General features: G+C 42.2%; 3 protein-coding genes across 3 annotated transcripts; 2 read left to right on the forward strand and 1 right to left on the reverse strand.

The window, feature by feature from the left end:
- Nucleotides 1-1,159: 1,159 nt before the first annotated feature.
- Nucleotides 1,160-2,896, reverse strand: LOC6541262 (probable cytochrome P450 6a13). The gene has a single exon (XM_001970412.3). It carries the CDS (start codon nt 2,868-2,870, stop codon nt 1,389-1,391), a length of 1,482 nt encoding a protein of 493 aa, XP_001970448.1. The 5' UTR covers nt 2,871-2,896; the 3' UTR covers nt 1,160-1,388.
- Nucleotides 2,897-6,100: 3,204 nt separating this feature from the next.
- LOC6543237 (probable cytochrome P450 6a14) lies at nt 6,101-8,091 on the forward strand. The gene is made up of 2 exons (XM_001970413.3): nt 6,101-7,564; nt 7,620-8,091. Exons 1-2 carry the CDS (start codon nt 6,451-6,453, stop codon nt 8,033-8,035), a joined length of 1,530 nt encoding a protein of 509 aa, XP_001970449.1. The 5' UTR covers nt 6,101-6,450; the 3' UTR covers nt 8,036-8,091.
- Nucleotides 8,092-20,301: 12,210 nt separating this feature from the next.
- Nucleotides 20,302-20,669, forward strand: LOC6543062 (gram-negative bacteria-binding protein 3). Its single transcript, XM_001970414.3, has one exon. It carries the CDS (start codon nt 20,302-20,304, stop codon nt 20,602-20,604), a length of 303 nt encoding a protein of 100 aa, XP_001970450.1. The 3' UTR covers nt 20,605-20,669.
- Nucleotides 20,670-23,214: the final 2,545 nt, after the last annotated feature.

Raw genomic sequence — 23,214 nt, forward strand, 5'->3', positions numbered from 1 at the left:
TATCGTGTTATTTTTTAGGAAAATATTCAAATTATCTTTGTTAATTTACACAATTTTTTTCTTACACGAATAGTCTTATGTTGCAGACTCCCGTCACCAATCTTTTCGCTTTATGCGCTCATAATCTGTTCAGCCTCGATTCATTGGCGATGTTAGCAACAAAGTTAATAAGTTAATTATTTATATGTGATTGCATTTTGAGAACTAGGCAATTTCTTCCTTCCTTTATCATTCGCTACATTTCCTCATCTAACCATCATGAGTTTTGAAAAGGAGTGGGAATTCAACTGAGTTGATAACAAACTGTTCATAACAAGCTTTACCGGTTACTATGTTAGTCAGCTTTTGAGTGTGCGTAAAGCTTGCTCGTTACCTGTTATCCACGCCAACACATAATTTGAGTGCTATAGCTATGAACTTGTATTGGACGAAAATATCATGGAACTTTTGTACAAACTCGTTTTTGGTCTTTAAAATTTATTGATTTAATGTTTAAATTTTAATTTCACACTTAAAACCAATGTGGATTAAGTTATTTCTTTGCGAATAATGATTGTAATTCAAAATATCTGTAACATTATCAATCGTATCAAGTCTTATCAAGTGTTTCCCGAAATGCTTAAAAAAATAATAATCTGCAATGTATTATTTCTATTATTATTAGAATTGTCAAAAGTGGTATGTTAAACTATACTTTTTATTAAGTTTTCTATTCTTTGTGCACCCTTTACTCGTAGAGCCACCCCCTCACTTTTGGAAAACGTTTATATATTTTTTCATTTTTTTATTAGTCTTGTAATTTTTTATCGATTTGCCAAAAAACATTAGGAAACATTTTTAATTATTTTTTTCATTTTATTATTGTATTCCCAATTTCGATAGACATGCCAAAAAAATGTATAAATATCTCGATGGCACTTTCATTAGCTCTGTAATGGGTATCTGAAAGTCGGGGAACTCGGCTATAGCGTTCTCTCTTGTTTTTATTAATATTTTACAGCTTTTGAGCGCAGCATTCTCAGCCCGCATATACAAGCTCGACTTTTAAGAGCTTTTCGTTTTCTGCTTTATGTGTGCACATACGTATAATATTCGGATTGGTGCATTTCATATATTAATATATGTACGTTCTAAGACAAACCTATTTTTTCAATTTAGATTTCCATTTAAATTATATTTTTATTACGTTTGTCTCTCTCAAACACAATTTTTTCTCTTTATATCATTAATTAATTGTTTTAAAAAGCTTTCTGATAATAGAGCATTTCTTTGTGTTTATTTGTATACCGTAGGGATTTATACAATAAGAACGCAGTCTTTTCTAGATAAGAACTTTCCTATACATATTTTGCGCTGTCAGGCTGATACACATTTTCAAATGACAACTGCTACGGTGCGGCAAGTCCCTCCATACGCAAATGAACTCCCTCCTGGGTGGATATCAGGAAACTACGGCTGGAAAACTTCAGCGGGATCTGTGTTTTCTTTGACCTGCTGAACCTAAAGTCTCTCAGGAGATATACGAGGCCCACCTTGACTTGCAGTTTGCCAAATCGCTCGCCTATGCAGTTACGAGGACCCTCGCCAAACGGCAAATAGGCGAAGGGATGTCGGGCCTTGATCTCTTCTGGCTCAAAGCGACTGGGATCGAACTTTTCTGGATCGGGATAAAGTTCTGGATCGTGGTGAATACTATGCACAGGTATTATGATCTTCGTTCCCGGTTCTAGGACTAGGCTGCTATCCGGTACCTGGTATTCCTTGGTGGAACGCCTCAGCAAGTGAGGCAGTATGGGATACTTGCGAAGGGTCTCGGCTACCACTTGGTCCAGGTAGGGCATCTCCTGAACGGAGTCGTACGTGAGCTTTTGGTTGTTGCGTTTCAAAACATCGAGCACCTCAACTCGTAGTTTTTCTTGGACATCGGGGTTAAGAGCCAGTTCATACAGACAGAAGGACATGGTGGTGGAGGAGGTATCGAACCCGGCCAGGAAGAAGACTAATGCCTGGGCCGCAATCTGCTCGAAGGACAGGGCATCCTTAACTCCCTGCTCGCCCAGTTCCATTAGCAGTTGGATCAGGTCGTTGCGCTGGATATTCTCCCGTCGCCTGTAGTCCAATGTCTGGCGTACAGTGTCCAGGAAGAACTCACTGACCTCCGGACGAAAAAGCCTGAAGCGCAGCATCCTTGCCAAATCCGGCTGAGCAAACATAAAGGCCTGGACAAGAACCGAATGCAGGGGCTCCGTGGTCACTGAGCGACCCATGCTCCGGAACTGCGACTCCGGATCCTGGAGACTATTGCACTCCAGGCCGAAGGCACAGCTGCCGATCACATCCGTGGTGAACCTGGCACACAGATCCTTGGCCTCGATCTCGCCGACCTGGAGGCGACACGCCTGCGTCAGCTTCTCGCCCACCTCCACCATGTTGGGGAACATGAATTTCATCTTGCCCGAGGTGAACACCTGCGTCAAATTCTGCCGCAACCAGCGCCACTCCGGTCCGTCCAGGAAGAGCAGGTTCCCGGTCAGCGGATCGTCCCGCACATTATGGAAGAGTCCTCGATCGGCGAAGCTGGCAAAGTCCCTGATCATAATCTCGCGGATCAGTTCCAGATCCATGATAAACAACGACTTGGTCATGAACGTGAAGTAGCCGCAGTAGCGCTCCTCTCCCCGGAATTTCCTATAGATCCGCATGTTGATATCCGTCCAGTGAAGGTCCTTTCCCAGCCCACTCATATTGCCGCGGAAATACACGGGTGCTTCTCCGGCCACGCCCCTTCTGCTCCAGTAGCTGTAATGCCATCGGAGCTTGGCATACAGCAAAAGACCGGCGATGAGCACGAGTACCAGGAGCGTTAGCATGGTGTCCACGGCTCGATAGAATAGCAACTGAGTGGAAAAGTGGGGCACATTTGTTTTCCGGCTGAAAAGCTCTCGGGTCGCTCTCTTTTCGGGGCTCTCTTTTTCTATCGCTATTATATGTTAGGAACTGCAGTTATCCATACCTACATACAATATCTTGCGTCATTTATATGATAATTCACGTTTTGCAAGCAAAATGTATAGAGCGTTGCTAATGTTCTGCTTTCAGATCAATTATTATATGAAAATATACAAAGTTCAATGCTAAGCGTTAAAAGATATTTAAGTGATTATAGTAACTATACGCATTCGGTAGTAATTATTTATTTATAATTACCGGTATATGTATGTATGTATGTATGTATGTATGTATGTATGTATGTATGTATGTATGTATGTATGTATTTATGTATGTATGTATTTATGTATGTATGTATTTATGCATGTATGTATGTATGTGTTACTTGCACAAAGTAATACAAATTCTCTTAATTAAAGCCTGAAGAATGTTTAACTTACTGTCGGAACACATAGTTATTGCCGCGTTTAATATTTGCTTAGGAGAAATATTTTCTTGTAGCCCAATAATTCCCAACTAGTTCTAGTGAGGACTGTAAGGCATGTCTTCTAATTTAGAGTCGCAAAATAGTTCAAGTAATCTCTCCTTCCGGTCGAGCAGTGAGTGTAGTGTGTGTGTAGTGTATGTACCGGTGTATGTATGTATGTATGTATGTATGTATGTATGTATGTATGTATGTATGTATGTATGTATGTATGTATGTATGTATGTATGTATGTATGTATGTATGTATGTATGTATGTATGTATGTATGTATGTATGTATGTATGTATGTATGTATGTATGTATGTATGTATGTATGTATGTATGTATGTATGTATGTATGTATGTATGTATGTATGTATGTATGTATGTATGTATGAATGTCTATATGTATGTATGTATGTGTATGTATCAACGGAAGCGGGCGCTCATGGGGCACTCCTATTCTGGCCCAATATGTGTAGGTGTTGTGGTAGAATCTATAGGCCAACAATAGAAGCAAACTCAATAGTGCGAGAGTGAGCAGCATGGCGATCAAGATACTTGTTTAGATTCAGCTTTCCAGAACGAGTACTATTTTCTGGAATATGACTTTTTTAGTTTTAACTGATATTCTTCCTAAAGGTATACAGATTATCAAATATATGTATTGAAAATGTGCATTAACATTTGCTAAGTTTTTTGAGTCGACAAAGCTTTTTCACATGGCGATCCAGACAGTACTGATAGATAGGTGATAGATAGATAAGGTTGTAAACAAATACTATATACATTGTTTAGTTGAGGTTCACTATTCGTAGATTAGTGAAGTAGTTTGTAACATATAATAAGTTGATCTGGCCATGTCTGACTACAGCGTTTTCTCTTGTTTAAATATTTATTTATTTGTTTTACACCGATAGTTGGAGGGATAAGCCGTGATTACAGAGACTTTTGGCGAGCTATAGGTATTATTGCAAAATGACTTGATAAATTACATAAATACTTTGTTCTTTGGGAGAAGCAGTATTTGTGTGCCAATCTGGAGTGTCCAAGGCGCTTAAATATATTTTTAATTATTTTATGGTAACATATAGTAACAAGGTTATTTTATGGCTTTCCTACTAGCATATCGCATCCTGATTGTATCTGAAATAATTATAATTTCTAATTTCTATAAAATTCTTCTAATTCTTTAGAAATTCTTCTAAAATTATAATTTCTATAATCAACCTCAGAAATATCAATAGATAATTACCCCCGAATTACCAAGAAAGATTTGGTGACTCAAGTAGTTGCTATCAAGAAGTGCTGTCTCAACATGACCACCTTAACAAAAAAAGCTGATAAGCCATCGATGAAACTTTTGGACTACGACGAACCCAATGCCATAAAATTGTGAAAAGAAGGGAAACTATTAGTTGGGGGTTTATTAATATACCTGTTATTCAATAAAAAATGAATGCAAATTCAAGTTGGTTTTCCAAAGGGATACGAAAGGGAAATTACAAATGCTGAGCCTGTTTTTGGCAAAGGCTAGCTTGTAGCTCAAATGTTTTCTTTAAAACAGATGAAAAGAAGGGAAAATATTAGTTGGGGATTTATTAATGTACCTGTAGTGCAATAAAAATGAATGCAAGTGAATTCTCTGCTTCAAGTTTGTTTTCCAAAGGGATACGAGTTAGCTTGTAGCTGAAATGTTTTCTTTAAAACAGACACGAATGAGTACTGACATCCCCATTCCATCCTCTTTCCAAGACACTTTTTTATTCGACTCCCAGAGTGTTTGTCCTTTTAATTGAAATGTGAGCCTGGGCGTAAACAGGAAAAGAAAACATCAGTTTATTGACAGGCTTTTGATGATTCGCCAGACGACTTGCTTGCCTCCTCTTGGCATTTGCACCTCACCTTTAATTAAACTGGGCACTGTGACGGTCCAGAAATCAATTCAAGCATAAAGGCAATAAAAACGACACTAAATCGAGCTGCTGGTGTCACTAAATTCGCCAGGCATATTACAAAAATTAAACGCTATCAAAGGCCTATTAAACGACATGCCAGTTGGGCAGCATTAAAGTGGTTGGATGCCCAGCTTCCTTGCCGCAGGACTTCTTTCTGCTCCCCAGTAAATAATAAAACGAAGTCGCGCCTAAAAGCATTTTGCGACCTTGTGCGGGCGTGTGAGCTGTTCTTGGTGCTTAAAGGATTTGGGCCTAATGCTCACGGCTCGTTTTATGCCGCTAATGCGCCGTCTTCCAATCGACATAAAAATCGTAATGCCGCAGTTAAAGGCAGCTCGAGCCATAAACAGAAGCTGGAATTAAATAATAATGCAGGCCACGGAGATTTTGCTTATTAAAAGTAGATTGCTTGTTCCTGATTTTGAGCGGCTTGCGGCTTTTCAGGGCAATAGTTAAAGGCAAACCAATTATTATTGTAGTACGTAGTAATGTCACTGTATCTCAAGATCTTTAGGCAATATTATCATGATAGTCAGCGGTCAAAACGTATTGCAAAGCTTCCTTTCAGTGTGACTCACGTGTTATTGGTGCTGGCTAGTTTAAGTAAGTTTGTGTCTAGTCATTCCCTAGTTGTGCTTTTAGATTCTAAAATACAAATAAATTGTTTATTCTGTTTGGTAGAAAACAAGCTCTCTGAAGCGTTGCAAAGCTCTTTGGAAATCCACAATCATCGTGCCTCAGTTGTTCCTAAACGCTGATTCAGTGAAGTCGGGTAGGCGATAAGTATACGGTGCTGAAAGAAAAGTTTCATAAGCCTTCCGGCGGAATTCCCTCTATTAGTAGATCAAAACTCATTTGTTTAACTATAACATTTTATTTGATCAACCAAATAAATGGTGTCTGAGGTTCGGCACTCTTTTGGTTCACAATTCACGTTTAGTGCCACCGCAAATGTTTTTAGAAAGATAAGGCGTTGTTAAAAGCTTCGTTCGGTATATAATGGCTAACTAAGGGGCAAAACGATCAGTGTTAACACAAACGTTATCAAAAACAGGCAACAAAGACGCGACCGCTCGCAATGCTTTTTACAATCGCCCTTTTGGGCGTGGTCCTGGCCTTGGCCTACAGTTTGCATGTGAAAATCTTCTCTTATTGGAAGAGGAAAGGAGTTCCACACGAGAGGCCACTGCCGCTAGTTGGCAACATGAAGGGTATCGTGAAGAAGTACCACTTCCGCGATATCAACCAAAGAATCTATAAGAAGTTTAAGGGCAAGGCTCCCATCGCCGGAATGTACATGTTCTTCAGGCGAACTGCCATGATCACCGATCTGGATTTCATCAAGCAGGTGATGATCAAGGACTTCAGCTACTTCCAGGATCGTAGTGCCTTCAACAATCCCCGGGACGATCCGCTCACAGGCCACCTGTTTGCACTGGAGGGCGATGAGTGGCGCGCCATGCGGCACAAGCTGTCTCCCGTTTTCACCTCCGGGAAGATAAAGCAGATGTCGAAGGTGATCGTGGACGTGGGTCTTCGCCTGGGCGATGCCATGGATAAGGCGGTGCAGGAGGCCCAAGTGGAGGACGGTAATGTGGAGATCAAGGACCTCTGTGCCCGGTTCACCACGGATGTCATTGGATCGTGCGCCTTCGGGCTGGAGTGCAACAGTCTCCAGGATCCCAGTGCCGAGTTCCGACAGAAGGGTCGTGAAATATTCACCAGGCGGCGTCATTCCACGCTAGTGCAAGCGTTTATCTTCACCAACGCCAGGTTGGCTAAAAAACTAAGAATGAAAATACTGCCCGATGATGTGACCGAGTTCTTCATGGCGGCGGTGAAGAACACCGTTGACTATCGCCTCAGGAACGGCATAAAGCGCAACGACTTCATCGAGCAAATGATAGAGCTCCGAGCGGAGGACCAGGAGGCGGCTAGGAAGGGTCAGGGCATCGATCTCTCCCACGGCTTGACCCTGGAGCAAATGGCTGCCCAGGCCTTCGTCTTCTTCGTGGCTGGCTTCGAGACCTCCTCCAGCACCATGTCCTTCTGCCTGTACGAGTTGGCCCTGCAGCCGGAGATTCAGCGGCGGTTGAGGGAGGAGATTGAAAGTGTGCTGGCCAGTGTGGAAGGAGGAGAGCTGAGCTACGACGTTCTGGCTGAAATGAGCTACTTGGATCAGGTGCTATCAGGTAGGTACAGATCCGCCATCTTAATGAACTGATTTCCAGCCAAAACCTCTTTCAGAAACTCTTCGAAAGCATCCCCTGCTTCCCCATCTCATTCGGGAGGCTAATCGAGACTACAAAATTCCCCACTCGGATATTGTGCTGGACAAGGGCGTCCTTGCCCTGATTCCCGTTCACAATATTCACCACGATCCTGAGATATATCCCGATCCGGAAAGGTTCGATCCCAGTCGCTTTGATCCGGAGGAAGTCAAGAACCGCCATCCGATGGCCTACTTGCCCTTTGGCGATGGACCGCGGAACTGCATTGGACTGCGGTTCGGAAAGATTCAGGCCAAGATCGGGCTCGTGTCGCTGCTCCGGCGTTTCAAATTCTCCGTATCAAGTCGCACCGAAGTTCCTTTGATATTTTCCAAGAAATCTTTTCTGTTGGGCACCGAGAACGGCATTTACCTGAAAGTTGAAAGTATTTGAAATTATCTGCAATGTATAAAGTAGAAAATAATAAGCGCCAAGTACACCGAACATTATCGGACTGTTATTTATTGAAATATTTAGTTAGGGTCGAAACTTTGTTAATTAAATAGCAAAAAATGCCCGCGGCTGCATCGGATACCAAAACAAATTTATTGGTTTGTTTATCAGCCAGCTAACTGATATAAACTTTTTCAGCTAACATCTAATTTTGGCTACTTTATTCACTTTACACTTTTGCACGGAGCTGCAATGAATTTGAAGAGGAAAGTATCTACGATACTTACAACACAGCTATACATGTACACAGCATTTAAAAGCGATGTGGTCTAGAATGTTTGGCATTGCCCCGAATACAATCCTCAAAAAGAATAACAAAGTATCCTCGCGCTAATCTGGAGCCAAAATCCGGCTAAAACTTTTCCGTGACTCGCCCACTAATTTGCTCATTTCTCATGTGTTATTTGCCAGCTGCTAACCGAGTACTGCTGTTTTGACAGAACTGCATGTGCTGTGCAATATGTACGCCCAGCATTCAGCATTCGCCATTCGCCAGGAGGAGGGAGTCATTCAGCCAGGAGGAAGTTTTAGTACACAGCACTTTTTGATAGTGCAGTCACGCCACAGAATCCTTGGGGCAACGGAACAAAGCAAGGCAAAAAACTTGGAGCTGCAAAACAAATGGAATAATTAGCCAGAATAAGATGAACTTCCTCACGGCAACAGGAGAACTCATAGACCAGGTGCAGCGGCAGAGGCCGGATGGGTATTCGTATTCGTATTCGTATTCCCTCGGAGATAACAGGCATTTGTATCTGTTTCCAGCTCTCTGTTTTTGCAGCTTTAAGCTGAGAAACGCTATCGAATGGCCAGCGGGCAAAAAAGTGAAAAATACGACCATGAATGCTCCCAGTATCCTACAGTATCCTACACCGCCTGTTTGTTTCCGGGCGTCCGTGTTTTTGTATCTTTTTGTTTTCAAGACTGACTGGCTGGTCATTGATTCGCTCAATTGGCGGCGTTGTCTATTCGGAAAACAGCTGCCGTGATGGGGCGGAAAAAATACAATATCGCATGCCTCCGTGGGCGCTTTCGCACTTCCTTTTTGTTCATGCGGGCCATAACTCATTTAGGCCAAATTCCTTTTCTTCCACAGACAATTTGAGCCAATGTCCTGATGCCTCATCATCTTCGGGGGAGTGGCCCCAGCGCCTGTGCTCTCATTATTATGTTATTTACATTTATTATTGATTGATAACAAATTGCTGAACATTGACTAACGAGCGCATATTGTGGCCGAAAGGTCAAAGTGTCGGGATCCACCTTCGCACCTATTTTGCCAGCCCGAAAGTCCGGCTGGTGCACGTAATTATGTGAAATTTTCCGGAAGGAGCGGTGTATCTGCAGGCTCCTCCGTTTCAGGCCGCTGGGTCACGTCGTTTTGTGGCAGGTGGAAAGGTTATTGAGACGCGATGAAGTGAAACAAATAATATTCGACGAATACCTGAACTAACAAAGCGCACCCACTATTAAAATATCTTAAATATGTAATACACTTAAGGTATAGTTAATTACACAAAACTTGAAGTGAACTTCTTGGATTAAAGCGACAAGTAAGATTAATTTTTGATAATGCCAACTTAGGGTATTCGAGGTTGGCCTTCGATTACGGCTTCACTCCATTTCCTGGCTGACCCAGAGATTTATGAGCTTCGTACTCGTATAAATCATGCTTAGGTTACATTCATTATGCTTAGGAGGCGCCGGTTAGAGGACCAATTCTGGCGGAGAAATTCTGGCGAACTTCACTTTGGCGGCTGTGCCGAGGTGCTCGAAGGGCTCAAACGGTGTTGAACTTTTATGGCCAGGTCGGGTGTTTTGTAAGCGCTTTGCGAAATAAATGGGGCCGGCCGAAAGCCATACAAATTGCTAATTACTTGAGCTGCTAGGTGTTGGAGTCACTTGAGTGGGCTCTGACCAATTGTGGGTGCTGCTGGAGCGGCGATGACAGGACACTTTACAATTTCATTGGTCGCCTTATTTATGTTGTTTGCTGGATGTTTTCCCCGGGCGACCATATACATTATACATTATATAGAATATTAGCTGGCCGATGCGGAAAAACATTGAATGCAAAGGCATTTTTAGATCGCCCTGGCAACCGGGCGCACTGGACTGGAATAAAGTGGTTTTGTGGCTTCGTTTTCCCATCTGCATTATCAGGCGCTGCTGCAAGTAAAATCCACTTTTGTGGCTTGGTATTTGTTCTTGCCCAAATAAAAAAGAAGGTTAAATTATTTCGCCATGTTCTGTTGTCTGTAGTTTTGTGAACGGCATCGCATCCACACTCAACCCAGACACTTTTAGCTGTGGAATTGTTTATTGCTTGGCCATTCGGCTGCCGAGTTTCCTTTGGCAATTGATTGTGAGTGTGGACACAATCAATTTTTCCAAATCGCTTGGCAGACGACACGCATTAAGCCGTCAGAGGACATCAGCAGCTGGCCCATTCAGCCAGCCAATAATTTATCATTCCGTTCGGGGTCTAATCAAATCAAGTCCTGATTTGATAAGAAGCCAAGTCTAGTCTGCTTTACAATTTTTCGGCAAGTCCCCAGGACAAATCCGCTGACATAGTTTTCGCCGAACGACTTGATTAATGGCATTACTAGCTGCCACACACGTAGCAACACATCTGTTGCAACGAAGTCCACGTCAACGGGTTGTCAGCGGCAAAAGAGGTGCGTCTGTGCTCATCCTCCTGTTTTCTGCTGCTCGGAAATTTTCTGGCTCGACAGGTGCCATTAGTCTACTAACACCTTGATGGGTTGCCTTTGGCTGCGACAGCTCAATTGGTCCTCGATTTCTCGATCGAATGCACTCCATTGAAGGCGCTTGCTCTTTTGGATTCCGACTGATGTGCCAAAGGGTTGTCCTCTCATTATGTCATTAGCAGGATGTGCTCCTCTTTGCCAGGTGCCTACAAGCTGGATAAAGGAGTCTGCAAAGTCGCAGGGGAACAGGAATGCAAACTGAGTACAAGATAGAACAGCAAATTTTTGTTTCATGGAAGGGCTCCTCATTTTAGAGCTTGTACAATCATTTTTGTGTGGTCTAATTCCGTTTAATTTTATCTCTTAATGGAGTTTGCGATTTATAGCACCACCTGTTTTGGTAGCTTCGCCACGTACAAGTCCTGCAGGATAGCAAAGGACAAAATGCAGTACAATAAATTTTCAGCAGAAGGAATTTACGAGCTGGGCATAGTAATTCAATTTGCAACATCTTTCAGAATATCAATTACCAGCTTACGGCAAACCGTGCGTAAAATTGCAGTACCAAAAATTTTTCGCCGCTGTCGAACAGATTTCTTGCATTTTTCTTTACTGACAATTGTGCTTTCATGTCCTTGGCTTGCTGAATGTTTATTAACTTTGCAAAACCCTGCACAAAAGCATGTAAGGTAGCTGGAATGGAACAATCTTTCAACGAGTAGCCAAAAAATATGCAATAAATCGACACAGAGAAAGCACAATTTGTCAAAGTTACAAGGAAGGTAGCTTGCAGGCCTAAATAAAATATTTCTTTGTATTCATACACGAAGCCAAAAACGTACTACAAGTTTTTGATATTTATAATTTTGATAATCGAAAATGAATTATGTTGTGAATAGACCAGAACCACTTATAAATAATTTAAGCACAAGAAACACCACTTTATTTGTTATTATTTATGGCATTTATTTAAAACTTATTGCAAGCATTATAAAAGCAATTGAAAATGTAAATAAATTGCATTCTTTTAATCGGTAACGAGATTTCTTAGGTGTCCTAAATTCAATTAAATTAACACTTAGCTGTTTGAAGTTAATTGTATTCCAATTTATACAAATTAATTTAATTGAAATCAAAATGCTGATACAGTAATATTAATTTATTACTTGGCCCATTAAATGCTGTGATAATTAAAGAACTGTATGTGTTGCTAACAGATGCCATTCATAGCTGAAAACAAGGGTGAACGCTTTTGTCGCGTTCCCCGACTATCAGATACCCGTTACTCAGCTAGTGGCAGTGCGTATGAGAAGTTTCTAAATTTTCTGGAATATCTGGAGTATAATTAGGTATAATTAGTAGTTCGTGGAGTAAAAGAGTATACTGGATTCGTTGAAAGGTATGCAACAGCTGGAACAAGCGTTTTATATCCCATTAGGTAAATGTTATTCATCAGGAACAATGTCCGTCCGTCTGTTCGTCTTTCTGCCCGTTGATATCAATATAAATATCCTTCAGCGGCTAAAAATTGCTCAATTCTGACTTTTTATCAAATCTGTATAGGCGCTAGATTGCATTTGTGCGCTGACTTGAAATATCCCCCTGGCACTTTTATAGTCGAGCCAGTCAGCTTTCTCGTTTTGTTTGATTTTATTACTATAGCCACCTGTTGAATTTTCACTGAGGAAATTCAGGGGTTAACTGCCGTGTGCGGCTTTTCCGAGCATAAATGGCAAGGCGGTAACTTTTCGCCGATTAGCGTGACCCCGACATGGCCCTTAACTTGTCTACTCAAATTGAGTTGACGTTTAATTCTGTCGCTGGCAATGTCTGTGGACAATTATCGTATATTTGCGCTGTCCATCTGTGTCACAGAAAAAGTTATCTGGCATTGACTCCGAAATTGTGTTCGACTTTTGGGTCATATATGGCTAACACGTTCGTTGGCCCGTCATAACCGAATTATATCGCGTTATGTTCGAACGCTGAACTGTTGGCCGAGTCGTTGACACATTCGTGCGTCTAGAATGCCACAATTTGGCCGGATTAAGACAATGGTCAACGTTTCAGAACGTTCAGAATTTGGAGAGGCAGCTGCTGGTCCGGGTAATTTACGCGAGTTTCTTGTTGTGGCTCGTGTTACTTTTTATTTTCTGGTGGCTGCCAAGCTCATTTGCCGCAATGACAAACGGAGTTGGCAACAATTGTAAAATACATGACAAGGGTCGTACACATTATATTTTGTGGGGGCAACTTTAGCTAGGAGGCGGGCCGCCACATACATGGAACACATATATTCTGGGCAATTTCCTTGAAGGCGTCGTCTTGGGGTTGTGAGTTATATGTGCAACTTAATTTGTTGCTGTCACACCTGTGGCTTCCGCCTAGGGAAAGTGGAAAGTGGCAACCTTGGCCCTGTTTGACATGAATTTATGAGCGACGGCTCCATGAGGCGCCTGGCTGCTTGGGTGGGCCATAAAAACGGTTAGCAGATTTAATAAAATATATTCGGTTAAATAAATAGATTCGCATGACAACATGTCCCACGGACTTAAGAGAGCCCCTCGCTCAAGAGATGTAACCGCAGGTTGAAAGTAACTCCTGGCAACGCAGCACGTGTTGCACGGCTTTCGCTTTCATCTGCGCAGCATCTCTGCTAAAATTTCCCTCTGTTTGGCCAGAATGTTAGCGGCTTCGGAGCTTCGGGCCCTAAATCAGTGTGCGAATCCCGCCAGATGCCCAAGGACGTATCCTCGCCAGTTCGCCGGAAAATCGTGAACGGCCAAAAGGACGAGTTCATTTTGTGAGAAATAAATATTTCAGGATTGTTTGCTTTTCTGTGGCCGGTCATCAATAAAACGAATTATGTACCCATGAAAAAATCCGATTTAAAATTTAACAGCCCACATGGACTGTTGGATTCAAATATTAAAGACAAATATCAATAGCTGACCGAGCAAATATTGGATGTCATCAAAACGATTGATATTTATGCGTTTGAGTGATAAGGAATTTAAATACCTTTAACTAACTTAAAATAAATAATCAATACCCAAAAACAACCTATGAATTGGACAGACATACATCCCATCCTAAACAAGAATAACAAACTTAAGCGTCTTGAAGGAATTCAATCCTTTAATAATACAGCAATTTTTAAACTTCCCACGCAAAAAGTCAACGAGGCTCACATAAAAATGTAAGTAACTAAAAATCCGCTGGTAAATAAGTGGTCACCTCCAACAACTATGTATGCGAACTTTTTGCCATGTTGAAAATCCTTTCAGCCTTTGGTTTTTGCGTTGCGCAACTTCAGTTTAAAAACTAAACGGGGCTTGCTGTCTGCCTCTGGGCAAAACAATTAGGCCAACGCGGAAAAATGCACCAAAAAAGTATCCGGGATAGAAATCAATTTTTCCCCTCGTCCGACACAACCAAAAAACACATGTCCCTCCAATAGACCACTTAATAAAGCGTCAAAATAAGCGGCCGCAGCTAGATTTATGGCCAACACGTGTGTGAGTATGCGGTCTGATAATGTGGCTGAGAAAAGGAATATCAAATTCTGTATATATGGTATATATGTGGCCAGCAATTTATGGGCGCTAGCCAGAATTATTGCTATTGATTTCGAAGCGGGAAGAGGAGAATTGCCGAATCCCCTGGGGTTATTGGCTGACCATAAAAGTTGGCCAATAAAGCATTTTGGCCAAAAGTAACTGCCCCAACAGTGTATAGTGGAACCCGGGCATTATAGGCTAATTAAAATTCTATTGTCGGAGCTGGAATTGTTATAGAATTTTCCAATTATTCGGGGCTTACTACTTGCATAGTTGCATTTCAGCCCATTTATCATTATTGAAATGCACATTTCCCGGCCATTTGGAGAATTTCGGGATAATGGAAGCTCTGGCATCCATCAATTCATTAGTACCGTCATTAGGTGGCAAATATTATCTAAGCGAATGTTTCTGACAGCAAACAATGAGCCCCAATTCCATTCGCGGGCAAGCAATTACTTGAATTATTTCGAAATTCGGTGGTCGTTATGTGGGAAAAATCGCATTGTGGCGGTAAAACTGTTTGCTTGGACGTGTGTTATTAAATTGCATTTTGCGAACCAAACAGCAAATGACACAGCAAAAGCAGCGTCGTATTAAAAGGATTCCCTTTGTTCCTTAATTGTCATGTAAGCCGAACTGGGTTATCTTGCAACCGGGCTGGCCTTATGTCCTTATGTGCCTTGCGAAAATTGGGTTAAAAATGCATGCACCAGAAACTCATGAGCAGAAGCTCGTGTATGAGAAAATTAAAATTTAAAATTGTAACCCACTCTTTGTCCATTGTAGCACTTGCAGCTACAAGGTTCGCCTCACACAAAAGCTAGCTCATTACAAATATTTGATGGAACTCTTCGCACTCGAGGTGCAGCTGGTCGCCATTTTTCCACTCATTCAATGCTGGCCAAACAAAACAGGGCCATCGGCACTCTGCACAATTCCTGGCCATTTTTTCAGCTTTTCCGACCACCCCCACCCCACCCCCTTGCCACATTAGAGCGCAACTTTCAGCGCCAACGCATTTGCATTGAGTGGTGAAACAATCTTGCAGCTGCTGCTCGTGAAACTTACAGGAGCAGCCGACAGGAACTTTCGCAGACTCGTCGTTATCCTCAGCCAGCTCGCCCCACGAAGTTTCGCGTTTATTCCCTTTACGTGCGAAGTGGCGACCGGCAGGACTGCACATCATTGTCAGCCAATGATTCCGTATGCAGGAGCCAAGCCGTTTCCGGACTCCTCCACGTGTGCTGCTGCCTAGCGGGAAGCGCTTGGAGCTCTACTTCCATTTGCATAAGCAGTTCGATGGCGTCAAGTATCCTACGAACTTTGAAATTCTAATTAGCTACTCGCCCTCACGAACTCAAAAAGGTCTTGAAAATGGTCTTTATTTTTATTAATTTGGCACACACACTTTTTGAAACCCATTTCGAATTTTTTCAATTTAAGACCAGCGGCTGTAGCTTATCCAAACAAAACAAGATTGTAGCGTTGCAGGGTATTCCATGCCGCACATGATTTGGTCTTATCCCACTGATATTTTAATAAATTCGCGAAACTGTGCAAACTTCTTGTGTGCTAAATTGTGAGTTTTTCGCAGAGCCGCTAATTTTGCGTTCCCGTCCCGCGATGAGCACTTCTGGTGAGTGTCTCTGCCATTACGGTTTATTAGATGCAGGCGTGGCGCTTCGAGGAGCCGCCGGAGTGGGTTGTCCGTGCTGCCGGCATTCCGGTAGAATTTTATAAGCTGCGGATGTGCAGGCGGCGCCAACGACCGTGACAACGACGTGCACACGTCACCAATTATGCGCCCTACGCCGAGGGGCGAGGGGGCGTGGTCCGGGCCAGAAGTGGCTTTTGGCCTTGCCGGGACGCCTTCGTCTTCGCCTTGTTTCGCTGTGCTCGGCTGGGCGGCTCCCCTTGCACTTTTTTTATAAACATGTCATTGTCGGTCCCGGGATCTTCATTTAAAATTCAATGGCGTATGCGAACTGCGTGATTTCAGCCCTCCGTCGCATTCCGTGCCTCCATGCCGCGCATTCCAATCACGGGAGAGCAGGAGCTGGAGCTGCCGGAGCAGCCGGAGGAGCAGGAGTGCCCCGCCCAACGTGTCGGCGAAACATCGCAAATATTTGCATTTGCCGTGGTTGGAGAAAATTTGTCGCGCTAAATTCAAAAGAGATCTCCTGTCGAATTCACAGCAGAAAATCTCGCAATTAGTGACATCGTCGGTGGCAGATATGCGCTGGAAAAAGGATATTGCTTTTGCCGCCTGCGTCCTGGAATTTTCAATCCTGGCAGCAGCACGTTCAAATGGGTTTTAAGTACAGGTATTTGTTGTCTCAGATATGTGCAATGTGTTTTACCACCTACTTTTTCACCTACTTTTGAACTGAACTATATGCTATATATTTGCGCATTTGTTCTACGAAATAAGAGTATTTCTTGATTGCTCTCTCTACCGCAAACGGTTTTTAAGAAATGTCATTCCCTAAACCGGCAGAAGGAAGTGTTTCCGGGTCAGGATCAATAGTCCAATCGAACTGGTCATGTCATGAGAGCCTCGACCTTACGAACTATAAAAGGTAGAAAGCTGAGATGTTGCTAAAAGCTAAATGTTGCCACGCCCACTCTTACACCCACAAACCGCCCAAAACTGTCACGCCAATACTTTGAAAGCATTTTTAATTTTTTTTCATTTTTTTAAATTATTTTTGTTTCCAATTTAATCAATTTTATTTCAGTTCAAAGTACTTAATATGGAGCACTTAATTTTTTTTCATTTTATTATTTTTGTTTCCAATTTATTAAAATTTATTTGGATTCCAAGTACTTTATATATAGCGTAATAAATTATATATACATAATTATAGTCATAGCCGTTCTTATGCTCAATTTAAGAACACCCTCTGTGAGGGAACTTATATTCCACATTGCAACTTACATGCTCGTACATATATACCTTTATGCCACTTCATCCAAGTTTTTATCATTTCGTTTGGGATTCGAGGGTCCTTTCCTTCGTTAGTCGTGTGTGGAGTAGCACTTCTAAAAATATCCATCTCCTGAATAAACGTTTATATCCTGATAAATGCCCGTCTGCTCTTGGTGAAACCTGGGTAAACTTTCGCTCTGCTGTGGAAGGAAACACTCTTGAGCTCCTCCTGCGCACACTTTTTATGCCTCGATTGACTTAAAGTCCAGTGTCGAGTGCCGTCTGTTCTCAAGGCATCCCCACCACCATCCCCATTCCCATTCCGATGCTGATGTTGCAGTTTTCCGCACTGCGGCCAGTAGGCCATTTGGCCGGACTTCAAGTGCCTGCTTCTGGCCATTGTTCTCCGCCGTTTTAGCTGTTGCATTGTGGCCAGGCCATTGGGTTTGACGATGGCTGCCGGGAAGTTGCAATATTGAGAGTTTACTCGGCGAGGGGCTGATTTTATTGCCGCGACTGATTCAATGACTGCGATATTATAATGCAATGTAGTGTAATTGTTCGATTTGCATTCGGAGCAAATTGAATATTTGGTTTTAATTTACAAAATTAATTAAATGTGCCGTCTGTTTATGCGCGATGAAGATAATCATATAATTTACTGTCCGAGTTGTTTGCATGGTAAATTACTAAATATGAAACTCCCACGGAACTAAATCACGCGAGCACACACACACATTGCGTTAAACGATTTAATGATTTCGCCCATAAAATTTACGCCTTTTGTTATTAAACTTTAAGCTGCCCAAAAGCCAATCAAAAGTGTGTAAAACTTCTAAGGCACACACACGCACACACACTCGAACACTACGCACGTAATTCGCACGCACAAAAGTATGCAATAAATTTGGCAGCGTTTTACGACTGCTCATCGATTTGCTCACTAAAGGGGCTAGACGGTTCAAAAGCGAGCGAAACCGGGGGCTAAAAAACCATCCCCAGGTACACATTCCGCTAAGGAAAACGGGAAAGGAGCGGCTTAGGGCACCGCAGTGGAAAACAGTAGAAAAACTTTAATTTTATTGCATTGCCATGGGTGTTTTTGTGGTTTGGGTTTGATGGCAAATTGAAGATGGAAACAGCAAACAAGACTGACACAATGCGCAGCTTTGCTTGCTCAGCTTTCGGCTGTTGTCTTGCCAAGTTGAATTGGGTCAACAGTGTTGCCCTTTTTCCGTAGTCACAAAAAGGATAAACCTAATATTCAATATAGGGTTTTTTGTTCTCGCAAAAAGTCACTTGAAGACGTTTCTCACCTTCCGGTTCACTATAAACTTGTTCATATTCTGAATAGAAACAATAGTTTGAAAAAATGTAATACACAATATATTTGAAAAATAAGTTGTCTTCTTTGATATAAACGATTTCGGAGGGCACTAGAACCAAATCGAATAGAGCTGTAAGTCAATGCGCTTTAAGCGAGAAACTTGCATTTATCCGCGTTGTTTAAGCCATTTTAATGTATCTTTAGCTTGCAGCACTGTTGGCTCCAGCAAAAGCGTTTGGAAATCAGAGGGCGTTAAATGTAGCACATAATAAGGTTCTGGCAGCAAGGCGAGGATCCAGGATGTGCGGATGCGGAGTCCTGTGGACTGGGAATTGGTTCAATTCCGGGCCTGCCTTTTAGCGCAATGCAATAAAACAGCATAAAAATGTTGAGCATGTGGCGCTTATTTATAGTGTATGGCCGGCAAATGTAGTTTGTCCCTGGCGGGGGAAACCCCTGCACAATCTCCGGCTGAAACCTCAGCCACGCCCCCGGAAAGGCTGGCTGTTCAAACATTTTTTTATGTGTTTTATACAAATGCCTTGTCTTTGTGGGCCATGCCGAGCATAGGAGGCCCATACGCAACATTTGAGTGTTTGAGTGGCGCCACACAGCACGAGATTCCAATAAGAACAACAGCAGGAATGGCCGTAATGAAGACTATCAGATGGTCATAAGGATCGGGGGAGGCCATTGTGGCTGTTGTTCTGCCTTCAATGAGAGTTGGTGGCTGTGTGCTTTCCGCGTCTATTTCCTTTTTCTCTTGTTCTTTTTATTTTGAGCGGTTGCGGCTTTAAAGCCAAATAAAGTCAGCCGCCATTAGCCAAGACAGGGTGGACACATGCACTAAGCAAAATTAATTAACAGATCCTGTTACTTGACCCAGATCTCTGCTCATCGCTTGATTTGCTTTACTTAATTAATCAGCAGTCAAGTGTGGCTGCCGGATGAAGTGAGCCGGGATCCAGTGATGCGATGGATCCAGAAGGATGCTGTCAGGAGCAACAGAATGGCTTGACAATATTTTCCAATTAAGCGTGAGGCTTATGTAGCTGGCTCTTTGGGAGCATTTGTGTGTGAAATTATCGCGTGCAATAAACCATCTGTGGCAAACAATGAAATTCCAGAGGCAAATGCCCACTAGCTATCTTAAGCCACATAACGTGTCTGTAATGATTCCTGGAACTGTTAGTCATCCGAGCCCCACAACAAAGCAATTCAGTAGATACAGTCAGCAACACGTTCCCTGGTGTAGTGGGTACCAATAATCACTGATTGGTAGTACGCATATACACTGCGGTTTTGCGAATTAATGTCTTCATAAGATATTTGTTAAAAAATAAGTTTCACTAATTTAATTTAGTGATTAATAGTATTGAACATTAAAACGAATAACCTATTGAATGATTATGTATCGCATGAAACGAACAAATATTATTTCTTTACAATTGGTAGTTTGTTTGCGATCAACCCCAGATTATTTCTAAAAAAACAACATTGCAAGGCGGAAATACATTTTTTTATAGCTGCAAGTTTCCGCTAGCCAAAGTTATCATTTCGTATCGACTTATCTTATCGCTAGAGAACTGAATACTTTCATTCACATACTTACACTGATAATATTGACCATATATAACCGAGAATTGCACTAGGTGTATTTAGTTTGCAATACAATGTCCACTTATCAAGTCCCAACAGCCCGCGTAACTTCTTCAGAACGACGCGGATTTGAAGTATCTATAGAAGATGAGCCGGGAATTTCCCTGTTCGCATTTCACGGCAGACTGAACCAACGAATTGTTGATCTGGCGGATCATACCTGGGCGGCAGATATCATTGGGACGGATGAAGCTGGCCGATGGACGTACACTAATCGAGACGTGGAGTTGAAGGATGGGGACGTAATTTACTACTGGACTACAGTGCGTTATAATGGTCGAGACTACCACCGGATGAACCAGAGTGCCGGTTTCTAAAAGACGTGGATTCATGAGAATATTTCAGTTTGTAATAGTAAACTAAGCGGCTTGTCAAAACTGCACAGATACTCCTTTCATTTCCTGAGATTAGATTTTCGCAGCTGGTGAATGATATGTAACTGTGCTCCGATGACGGGTTCTCTGCAGTTCTGAGTCTGTTGTATTTACATAAAAATCACAGAAAGCGAGCAAAAGATTTATGTGCCATCTGAAACGCTAAGGAAGCGAAAAAGGAGACAAATGAAAATTCCATAAACAAACAGCCACTTCAGAAAAAGGACAAAGGAAAAGAAAAATAGCTGCAAGAAAAAGTTATATTTTTACGGTAAATAACTTCGCCCAGAGCTCAAAATAAAAAATTTTCACCGCGCGAAGGGAACAAAGAAATTGCGCATCCGCCATGTGGGATTGCAGGGTGCACAGTCAAAAAATATGACAGACGGGGCAGTTTTTCCGAATTCCGAACCCGATAAAAAGAGTTAGGAACAGTTGCTCGCACAATATTTTCTACGGCAAATGCTATGGAAATGGACGTGCAATAACTTAAGCTGGTTTGCTGCCTAATTATATATTTATATATTTGCCGACCTGCTGTCCGAATTAATGTACAACTTAAGCTTCCGGCCAACTTTCCCCAATTGACCGCCCTGGTAAGCCCAAGGAAATATAACTCACAAATTGAATATAATTTCGGGCGACAGGCTCCTGATACAATAAACATGCGTAAATAAGCTGATTACACGCATATTTGCATTTATACAGCTCCATTTCGGCCACGTATAATCGCACATAAATGTATTCAAATTTTATCATATTTTAGTTCAACTTTTTCTCGGCACTTTCACTCTAATGATTGCTTTTTTACATTCACCTGCACCTCCGAAAATTGTGTTTGATATCAGCTCGAAGGCGCAGCAAAAATGAAATTTTCGAAGCTGGTGTAATATTTCTTCATTGTATGATTTAAATTCGGTTCGTGGAAGTTGGAAGTCAGGCGGAAATAAGTTGAGAGGAGGAAGATGGGTGGCCTCTAACACGATTTCATAGTCGGTCGCCAGATTTTGGTTATTTGCATATAGCCGTGCTCGTTTAATTCACATTTGAACAGCGACTTTTACACATCTGCATATAAGCGTAAATCCAATCGCGGAAAATGAAATAGTAAATCTGATCAATATAGGAGTTTTGATTTTAATTTGTGATAAATCGCACTGAAAGAATACTCCTATACCTATGGTTTTTCACTAGCTAAGTTTGGAAATCGATTGCGAAAGTAGTAAATCGACTTTTACGTCCACATTTATGAGAAAACTTTTGTTCATCATATTTTTTTGAGTGTTCGTGGAGAATAGCTTGATTACTTTAACCACTTTAAAACCAAATCCCAGCAAAGTTCATTGGCGAGTCTTATGCATTTGCATAATATGTTTTTGCACTGGAAAATCACGGTCAAAGACTTGAGCTTATTACCATTTGTTTGGACAAACGGCAGGGCGAAAACCAATTCGGTTTTGGGAACAGCTCGGCTGAAGGACAAGGTTAAGGAAACTATGTCGGCAGACAAACTTGGCTTAAAAGTTAAACGAGTCAACCCAGTCGCAGACGTCTAAGGAGCAAAGAGGAAAGTAAAGAAAATGCCGAAAGTCGTGTATGGCATGCAAAAAAAACTTTCACAATGAACTCTGCGCCAGAAAAAGAAGACAGTTTCCGAACCTCGGGGGTTTGGGGTGTTCAAAATATCTGGGCGCCCTGCGGAGCATGTAAATTTCCTTTAAGCTGGATTTTATTAAATTGTTTGTGTCGCTTTTAGCATTACGAGAATTTTATTTGCGTGACGATTTGCATGATCTATGAGCCGGCTGATGCTTAAAAGTGTTTAAGCATCTTACTTCCGGCCTAATCCCCGGCATCCACGCCAATTGCTCTGCGCAGAGTAGTAGAGACGTCCTTAATTTCGCCCGAATGTAGTGCGTCAGATGGGGCCACGTACTGAACTAACTGAGCTCGAACTGAATGTAGACGGCATCAACATGTCATCTGGGCCGAGTCGCACGTTTGAGCCAAGTGCGTGATGAGCTTTCCTCATTTTGGGCTCCAACTTGCGAAAGGCTTTTGATTCCACTGCTGCTCTCTTCTCCCATTTTCCATTTTCCAGCACGCAGCCAGCGGGTGCCATAAATCTCGGCAGGAATTGCATTTGAGAGTGGGCCGCCTCTTTTGTGGTCAGCGAGCTGGATTCGGGTGCTTTGATTCAAAGGCCACCTTTGTCATGTGTCAACCCGAGTTGGTTTTGGCTTCCACCAGTTGGCCTGAGATCTGCGACCACTACAAGCATGTGCCCTACGCTTTGGGGCTTCTCTTATAGCCCCAAAGCGCCCAATGCCAAAAGGGTTTAGTCTTGAAGGGCTGCAAAGCTTTTATTTGTTGGTTCTTGGCATTTAACAGCTTAAGGCGATTAGAACGGCCAGCGCTGCACAAGGAAAAATGGCAATTATAATTATAACAATTATGTAGCAACATCTTGACATTTGTCACAATGCCAAATACGTTCTGTGTTTATCTATTCACTTAGCAAATCAATGTTACAATGAAGTATTGTTTTAAAGT

This window comes from Drosophila erecta, unplaced genomic scaffold, assembly GCF_003286155.1.
Source record: "Drosophila erecta strain 14021-0224.00,06,07 unplaced genomic scaffold, DereRS2 tig00000055-arrow-pilon, whole genome shotgun sequence".
Taxonomy (NCBI): Eukaryota; Metazoa; Arthropoda; class Insecta; order Diptera; family Drosophilidae; genus Drosophila; species Drosophila erecta.